This window comes from Pteropus medius, unplaced genomic scaffold, assembly GCF_902729225.1.
Source record: "Pteropus medius unplaced genomic scaffold, Ma_sr-lr_union100, whole genome shotgun sequence".
NCBI classification, from domain to species: Eukaryota; Metazoa; Chordata; class Mammalia; order Chiroptera; family Pteropodidae; genus Pteropus; species Pteropus medius.
The window spans coordinates 9,176,875-9,186,514 of record NW_024349800.1 but is presented as its reverse complement, the minus strand read 5'-3'; the positions used below and the strand labels follow the sequence as shown (position 1 = coordinate 9,186,514).

The following is a 9,640-nucleotide window of genomic DNA, read 5'->3' as shown; positions in this document are numbered from 1 at the left end:
AGATATCTGGATTAAAGGAACTTTAGAAGTATAGAGCACAAAAGAATTTTATTTTATTTTATTTTTAACTTTGGAATATAGAACTAGTATATTAGAGTTGAAAATTTTAGTCTTGAAATCCTCAAGGAGATCGTTTGATCATTCTAAATACCACAGTGTATATGTCTTTTATATAAAATGTAACTTAAAGAAAAAAGCCTTTACAATCTCTGTGTGAACTGTAATTTTAAAATGCTGAGTGGTAACTAGAAAATCATAGATGAAAAATCCAATTAACAAGCCAAACTTCTTAATAATTCAGGTTATTAAATGCCATTACATTGAGAATATTGTTTAAATATATAAACAGAATGACATTAAATTTTTGAAATATAAAATTATTTTATGAACTTGACATCTGTTTCTGTATAAATCTATAATAGCATTTTAGTCTTTAGTTAGCTGGTCTAAGGTGACTCAGCTTCACAAGTATCCTATGACCTATATAACCAGCAGAAAACACTAAGACAATTTTACTATATAGCCCAGATGGCATAATTCCTAAATTATGTACTAATCAGGTACAGTACAGGTGAGAATATCATAATTCCTTGCTGTAGAAAACATGAATTGACAAAGATGAATAAGGGTTAATTAACGAGATCTAATTAGAAGTATAATATATATACTGGAAGATCTATTATTGGAAGTCATATAATTGGAAATCTAATATTTTATTAAATTCACTAAAGAAAAAACTGATGAAAATGCAGCATAAACCAGATGTTCCTCTACAAAAACTAAAATTGATTAATATTTCTCTAATTCATAATTATACAGATATAAGATTTTTTTAAAAAAATAGAAGAGATTGTGAGCAGTTCTCATTATGGGGATGTATTATATAGAGTTTTGGGCAGAAGCCTCAAATTATGATAGAGTTAGAAATATGACCCTTTATATTTTTCTTCTTGAATATTAATAAGATCTGTAATAACAGTTCTCATTCTGGAGTTTAGTAGTTGGAATATAATAGGGCAAACAATAAGCTTTAACTATTCTTGCTTTAAGAGATAAAACTAGTATGATTAGTTGAAGAATCCCAGTAATTTAGATAGGCCAAATAAACACCTATATGATAGAATGCACTGAAGTCAGAAGCTTTATTTCTATATAATATTTAGTCTCCTGTGAAAAGAGTCTAGGCAGACCTCATTAGGGGGCTTTGACTTATGGTTTCTGTTAATTTAAGTCCCATGGTCATAAATTTAATCATGGGATGATTTTTTTCTTCCTCAACCTTCATCTGTGTTCATGCTAAGATTTCATTTATGAGCATAGGGTAATAATGGGTTCTGACAACAAATCAAGCTATCCCTTAGCAAACAGAAATCACTTTGCTTAGTAATAATGTTTAATTATTGCTAAGTTATGTGTTATGACTGCAACATGACTTTGAAATGACTACAGTATGATTAGAATAGGAATGTGAGATAACTGCGATGCATCTGAAGTGAACTGGAAAGGGGTTGTGCTGCTGTGTTTATTGTAAATGTATCAGAATGATGGTTCATTTATTGTTTTAAACTAGTTCAGAAAATAAAATAGGTGACAATTGGAACTAGCTTTAATTGTAGATTTTGTGAATGGCAAAATGATCATTCATAGTGATAAGATAAAAATCTTCAATTCACTTGCATGATTGTATGAAGTGATATTTTTCTTTTTACTTTTAGATATTTAAGCAATCCTTTTTATTCTTAAATTTTGTGTACTCTAATACAAAATATTATTATAAGAACTATTTGTCTATTTACAAATATCAACCTATAGCCTACAAGAAACCTGTTTTGTATTTCACATATAAAGGAACAACCTATTTTTCAGTGGGCTTTCGGCATGCACTTTTCCCTTGAATTCTGACCTGAAGAGAAGTTTAAATTTAAAAAAAAAAAACTTACATTTTCATCGAAAACAGTAAATTGTAATATCAATTGAGTTGGTTAAATAGTAATTTTCTGCAATATTTCATTTTGGTGGGTTTGTTTAGTGATACATATATATTTACTTTTAACTTAAATATCTAAAAATAAGTGTGCATATTGAAAAATAAAACCATTGTATTAAAAGGAAGTATCTTTGTACATGCCATCACAGTAGAGAACTATGTGGAGAGCCATTAACGCATGTACAGCCCAGTACAGAATGGGGAACACAGAGGTTTAAAATAAATGCCCTTTATCCTCCCTGTAAGTTAGAGCAAGTTATTCAATCACGCATTAAGACCTTCTCAGAAAACCTTTATAGGTCATTCAAAACACATAATTTTTTTTCCTGTTCCAAGTGAACCGTTATTATTAAAGCCTTGAACTTTACTCAGGTATCTGTTGTTCTAGGTACAACCCATTATGTAAACCTTCGTGGTTTACTGATTTTAAAAGATCAATCACAGATAGATAGTGCTTTCGGGAAAGTATTTAAGGAATAAGGTTAATCCTTTCGGGAGTCTTTCCATTCAGCCCTTGTATGAAAATGAGAAATGCGTGAGGACGCGCTACAGAACTGGAGTCAGAGAAATGAATTGCACAGGGAAAGACAAGTATTACGTGTAAAGTTGGAGTCAGCAGAAAGTGCAAGGGGAAAGGAAATGTTCCATAGCTTGGGAGCAGCTGGACGGGACTCCTTCCAACCTTTCGCAAGCAAAGTTTGCAGTTAGGTGAGCTGGAAGCGGGGCATGCTGCAACCGCATGTCCAGGCGAGCTCGGGTTCGCGGGTTCCCAGGCGTGGCGGGAGCAGAAGTGCAAAGACAGCCACGTTCGGCCGCCGCTGCTCTCTGAGATGAGACTTAGCGCCGCACACCAGACTGCCCAGGGCTGACCAAAGGGATCCCAGAGGCTGCCACTTTCCCTCTCCCCTTCAGCTTCCTTTACCCTGCATGCAGGGAGTGCTCAAATTATTTTTCTTTCCAGTCTCGATTGAAATTCAAATATTCTCTGCCCGACCTTTCAAAGTCCGCCCTCTCCGCCCTTCCTGGCAATGTCTCTGCCAGCAAAAGCTTCTAGTTGCAGCATCGGGTATGCTGTCGGTTCACCGCGCTCCGGGCATCTACTGGCTCATGCTCCCTTCCGAGGGGCGACAATACATCTCGAGCCTGGGACCCCAGGTTGACTCGCCTATCTTTGCATTTTGGCCTCTCTATTTAGCAAAGAGAAATGCGAACTGTGCGCACAGAGCTGAGTCCCCTTGGCGTCCCCACATCCGCCCGCCGCTGTGCCGGAGGCTCCCTGGATCAGCGCCTGCTCGCCCCGCCTGCCCCCTGCACTGCCCCTACCGGGGCTCGCCTGACTGCCGGGGTTGAGCGTTCGCTGCCCTGAACGGCAGGGAGCAGCCGCCAGCTCCGCTTGCGCCTGCGACAGCTGGTTCAGCGCCCGCCGGAGGAGCACCCGCGCTTCTCTTGCGGGCAGGACCCTGCTGAGCATGCTCAGTGCGCCTCCTGGAAGCCGGCTCTCCCGGGGCCGGGATCAGTTCTCCGTGTTTTTGCAGCTGCCGAGGGGGCGCTGAGGAGGGGAGGCTGGGAGACAGTCAGAGCCTTGTTCTGTGCCCCCTCCCTCGCGTCCGGCTGCGGCCGCCGCACCGCAAGATGCGGGCCAATCAGGGGCGGGGGGCGGGGCTCGTGCCGTCACGCCCTCCCTCTGGGCTTATTGAGAGTTATATCAAGAAATTCAGTTCAGAGGAGAGGAGAGGGAGAAGGAGAGAGGGGCAGAGGAGAAGCGAGAGAGGGAGAGCAAGCAAGACAGGAAGGAGCGCCCTAGAGTCTTTGAAGCACGAAAGAGATAACCGATTAGGAATTTTTCTGGCCACTGTCACCCCGGAGAGCAGCCGGAGAATCACCATCACCCCAACTCTGACGTTTCCTACAAGAAGTTAGAGACTTAAGCAGTATTGACATCGGATGGAAATGGTATGCTTGATCCTGTGGAAAATATCCCTGAGCTGAAGAAGTGCAACTGGATGTTGTGTGTGTTAAATACCAGAAGAGCCCAGACCTCGTGGGTAATAGAGAGGAAATGTGGAGAGAATGACTAACGACAAATCTGTGAATTTGTTCTCTGGAGTTGCTAATTTGCCAGCCCAAAGCAACACATTTCACAAGGAGGAAGCGTTTTGCTGCTTCTGATTTCTCCCCAAACTGGTGCTACCAGATGCATGGCTTTCTATGTGTTGGAACAAATCATTCCTAACTGCAGCATACCGGGAAAGGGGAAAGGTTGAGGCAACTAACGTAAGTGTAAAGTTTCGCATGCACAATTGTAAATTCTGTGTTTAGATATGTTCTCAGTGTAGACGAGGGATGTTTGTAATTGGTAGACGGTGGGGCAGAGCTCACCTACTAGGCTTTATCTGCATCCCTACCTGCATCACTCTGCCGGAACTAATCACGGGCATCAGCTACCGTGCAGCCTAATGCAGATAAGATTAGAGCCTGGGAACTGACCAGTTCTACTCAAGTGGGTAGCTGCCTGGAGACTTGCACCCATTTAAATTGCAGTTAGAGAAGCATTTAAGCAGAAGCCTTTTTACCTGCATTATTGGGTTGCAGTATTTATGTGTGGCAGATGTTACTAATATTATAACTGGAGAGCGGGGTTAAGAAACTGCATTTTTTTTCTTCTTTTAGGCTCTGTAGAAAATACTGTGCTGTTACATGGAAATGTTACTGCGTTTCACTTACGTTTCAACACTCTTCCACCTCTAGGATAAGGAATCCTATATTATTATTTCATAAAGTTTTAATATGTTTATTAATTCTAATGGGGATAATTTGGCAATATGGAGAAATGAGAGCAAGGTCTGGATAATAGATTTGAAGTCTTGGTGTTGTGCTTTTAGGCAATGATAATCTGTAGTGGCCGGTGACTATCGCTTCTGATGCTGCAGCAGCATGTCCGATGCTTGTTTCCCAGTAAGATTGTATTAGAAGGCAGTTGGAGAACTGGGGGGACAGAAAAAGATAGTCTTTTTAGAAGAAAGAGATGACTCAGTGTGGCAGAGAAGAAAACACATCACATTTGACATGTGACAAAGCAGTTAGCAGGAACCATAGCTAAATACTTAGTGTTTTTTACTTGCACCTAAAAAACTAAGGGAGGTGGGTTGGAAGCCAGGAGGCGGGTAAGCCAGGGGGAGGGGAGGAAGAGAACAAGAATGCATGTTTTGAATTAAACAGTGTCCTGAAAAACAGTGTGGGTGAATACAGGTAAAAATAGCAGTTGTCCTGAATTCAAAAGTAGATAATTTCATTTTTTTTTTTTTCTGGGCAAATGCAACAAGCAGGAGATATTGAGTGCTTTTATCCACAGAGTTAACTTGCAAACAGTGGCAGAGCTAACTGCCATGTTTACTAATAATATACAGTGGAAAATGTGTTGTGATATTTCGCGACTGCATGTTTTTATTTACTGAAGAATAATATTGTCTATACAATTGTGTTGACAGTGGCTGTCTCCAAATAAGCGATGAGATGTAATGCATCCTCCGGTCCATGCACACTTCCTCTTGCAATCCGTGCATCATTCCTCAGTGGAAACCTTTAAACCCTAAAATCCAGGAAAAGAAAATAAATACATTATCATGGACCTGAGGGATTTTTACCTGTTGGCTGCTCTGATTGCCTGTTTAAGGCTGGATTCCGCAATAGCTCAAGAACTTATTTACACTATTAGAGAGGAATTGCCTGAAAATGTGCCCATAGGAAACATACCAAAGGATCTGAACATTTCTCACATCAATGCTGCCACAGGGACCAGTGCCAGCCTTGTCTACAGACTGGTTTCTAAAGCTGGGGATGCCCCTTTGGTGAAAGTATCCAGTAGCACTGGGGAAATTTTCACAACCTCCAATAGAATAGACAGAGAAAAACTCTGTGCTGGAGCCTCTTATGCTGAGGAGAATGAGTGTTTCTTTGAACTTGAGGTGGTGATCCTCCCCAATGATTTTTTCAGGCTGATCAAAATAAAAATAATTGTCAAGGATACCAATGATAATGCCCCCATGTTTCCATCTCCTGTCATCAATATTTCCATTCCAGAAAACACTTTGATCAACAGCCGCTTTCCAATTCCATCAGCAACAGATCCTGACACAGGCTTCAATGGTGTACAGCATTATGAATTGTTAAATGGGCAGAGTGTTTTTGGACTGGATATCGTGGAAACTCCGGAGGGAGAGAAGTGGCCGCAATTGATTGTTCAGCAAAACTTGGACAGAGAACAGAAAGATACCTATGTGATGAAAATCAAAGTAGAGGATGGAGGCACTCCACAGAAATCCAGCACAGCCATACTGCAGGTCACAGTAAGTGATGTAAATGACAACAGGCCAGTGTTTAAGGAGGGTCAGGTGGAGGTCCACATTCCAGAGAATGCTCCTGTGGGCACCTCTGTAATTCAGCTCCATGCCACTGATGCAGACATAGGCAGTAATGCTGAAATCCGGTACATTTTTGGTGCCCAGGTTGCCCCTGCTACCAAAAGACTCTTTGCTTTAAATAATACTACTGGGCTGATTACAGTTCAGAGGTCCTTAGATCGAGAGGAGACAGCCATTCACAAAGTGACAGTGCTGGCCAGTGATGGCAGCTCCACTCCAGCTCGAGCAACCGTTACCATCAATGTCACTGATGTAAATGATAACCCTCCTAACATAGACCTCAGGTACATTATAAGTCCCATCAACGGCACAGTGTATTTATCTGAGAAAGATCCTGTCAATACCAAGATTGCCCTAATTACAGTTTCAGATAAGGACACAGATGTGAATGGCAAAGTGATCTGTTTTATTGAAAGAGAGGTCCCATTTCATTTGAAGGCAGTATACGACAACCAATATTTGTTAGAGACCTCCTCTTTGTTGGACTACGAGGGCACCAAAGAATTCAGCTTTAAAATTGTTGCCTCCGATTCTGGCAAGCCCAGTTTAAATCAGACTGCCCTGGTAAGGGTTAAGCTTGAGGACGAAAATGACAACCCACCAATTTTCAACCAGCCTGTAATTGAGCTGTCAGTTTCTGAAAACAACCGACGTGGGTTATACTTAACAACTATTAGTGCCACAGATGAAGACAGTGGGAAAAATGCAGATATTGTTTATCAGCTTGGACCGAATGCCTCCTTCTTTGATCTGGACCGAAAGACAGGAGTTTTGACAGCCTCCAGAGTCTTTGACAGAGAGGAACAAGAACGATTCATTTTTACAGTAACTGCCAGGGACAATGGGACCCCTCCCCTCCAAAGCCAAGCGGCTGTGATAGTTACTGTTCTGGATGAGAATGACAATAGCCCCAAGTTTACTCATAATCATTTCCAATTTTTTGTGTCTGAGAATCTGCCAAAGTATAGTACTGTGGGGGTAATCACAGTGACAGATGCAGATGCTGGCGAGAATAAAGCTGTGACTCTCTCCATTCTAAACGACAATGATAATTTTGTGTTGGATCCCTATTCTGGAGTCATAAAGTCAAACGTCTCATTCGACAGAGAGCAGCAGAGTTCCTATACTTTTGATGTCAAAGCCACCGACGGGGGACAACCACCACGCTCCTCTACTGCAAAAGTCACCATCAATGTCATGGATGTCAATGACAACAGCCCAGTTGTCATTTCTCCACCTTCTAACACTTCTTTTAAGTTGGTGCCCCTCTCAGCCATTCCCGGCTCCGTGGTCGCAGAGGTTTTCGCAGTGGATATTGACACTGGGATGAATGCTGAGCTGAAGTACACCATTGTGAGTGGGAACAACAAAGGCTTGTTTCGGATTGATCCAGTCACAGGCAACATTACTTTGGAAGAAAAACCGGCACCTACCGATGTGGGCTTGCACCGTTTGGTGGTCAACATAAGCGACCTGGGGTACCCTAAGTCTCTGCACACACTCGTGCTCGTTTTTCTTTACGTTAACGATACTGCCGGGAATGCCTCCTACATCTATGACTTGATCCGCAGGACTATGGAGACCCCGTTGGACAGGAACATAGGGGACAGTAGCCAGCCCTATCAAAACGAGGACTATCTCACCATCATGATCGCCATCGTCGCAGGTGCCATGGTGGTCATAGTCGTGATCTTCGTCACGGTTCTGGTGCGCTGTCGCCATGCATCAAGGTTCAAAGCAGCTCAGAGGAGCAAGCAAGGGGCTGAATGGATGTCCCCAAACCAGGAGAACAAACAAAATAAGAAAAAGAAAAGAAAGAAAAGAAAGTCTCCCAAGAGCTCTCTTTTGAACTTTGTGACAATTGAAGAGTCCAAACCCGATGACGCAGTTCACGAACCTATCAATGGGACAATAAGCCTGCCAGCTGAGCTGGAGGAGCAAAGTATAGGAAGATTTGACTGGGGTCCGGCACCTCCAACCACCTTCAAGCCCAACAGCCCTGACCTGGCCAAGCACTACAAATCTGCTTCTCCACAGCCTGCTTTTCATCTTAAACCAGACACTCCAGTTTCCGTGAAAAAGCATCATGTGATTCAGGAACTCCCTTTGGACAACACCTTTGTCGGGGGTTGTGACACCCTTTCCAAACGCTCTTCCACTAGTTCAGATCACTTCAGTGCCTCAGAGTGCAGTTCCCAAGGAGGCTTCAAGACAAAGGGCCCCTTACACACCAGACAGGTAAACGAGCACTTTTACTGGTCTATAAGTACTGCATACAAGTGCCCAGTCAACCAGTATTAACGTGCCAGTGTGTCTATTGTTTTGGTCTAACTTTAGCTTAGTTACAAAGAGGGAAAAAAAAAACTTGACCCCTTTTCTATTCCTCTGGGGCTCAGTCAAGAATTTTTAGAACAGCTTTGAAATTTCTGAGTTCTGAGAATTTATTTAACTTACCAGTTTCTTTCAAATGGCAAAAGATGAAAAGAGGAAATTATTCCAAAATGTCCCAAGATAGTGTTTGCTGAAGAAGAAAACCTGTCCTGATATGCCAAATTCTGCTCCTGGGCTTTCCAAATTGACTGCTTCAAGATTTTCACATTACCTTTTGATCTAAAAAGTCACCTTCAAATCTCAAGTTTTTAAATGGTGTTTGAAGGTCTGACTGTAATTATGCTGGAGCTGTGGTTGCTAAAGGGGTTAATTTTTTTTTAGTCTCTAAACAAGATAGTAGAATATTAAATGTACATCAGCTGTGAAGCACATGATTGTTGATAGATTGCACCTAAGCCATACAGGAAGTCTTCTCTTTGATTTCAGATGATTTTATTGTAATATAGTAAATTGGGTATTGAATAGCAAAGTTTGCAGATTGTCCACAATGGCCAAAGTACTCTTTCAAAGAAAAAAAAAAAAAAGGAAGTAATGCTTTCTCCTTGATATAACTGATTTATACAGAAAAGAATGAATCCATTGTAAATATTCTCTCATCTTAGTAATGCATAAGTGATCTGTCATAACTCATTTTAAACTGTGAAATATGCCATATGAAGAGGGATTAAGAGGCTGAGAAACTCATTTCAACCAAATCCAGAATTAGTTTTTCTTAGGTCTAATAATTCCTTGTTAATAAAGATTTAAATGCAGCGCTGTCTAATTTATTTCACTGGTGCTTGTCTGTTGCCACGAAATTTGAGTGTCAATAAGAGCCTGTAGATGGCACTAGGGTATCATG

General features: G+C 41.5%; 1 protein-coding gene across 2 annotated transcripts in view; it reads left to right on the top strand.

Annotated features, from left to right (window-relative positions):
• The first annotated feature begins 3,639 nt into the window (after window positions 1-3,639).
• PCDH9 (protocadherin 9) overlaps window positions 3,640-9,640 on the top strand; it is an 827,532-nt gene continuing 821,531 nt past the window's right edge. Inside the window, exons 1-2 of one of the 2 annotated variants that reach the window (XM_039886821.1) lie at window positions 3,640-4,261; window positions 5,476-8,646. In XM_039886821.1, coding sequence (XP_039742755.1) covers window positions 5,611-8,646 — 3,036 coding nt within the window. In that variant the 5' untranslated portion in view covers window positions 3,640-4,261; window positions 5,476-5,610. The remainder of the gene's footprint in view (window positions 4,262-5,475; window positions 8,647-9,640) is intronic. The other variant, XM_039886822.1, reaches the window with a different exon arrangement.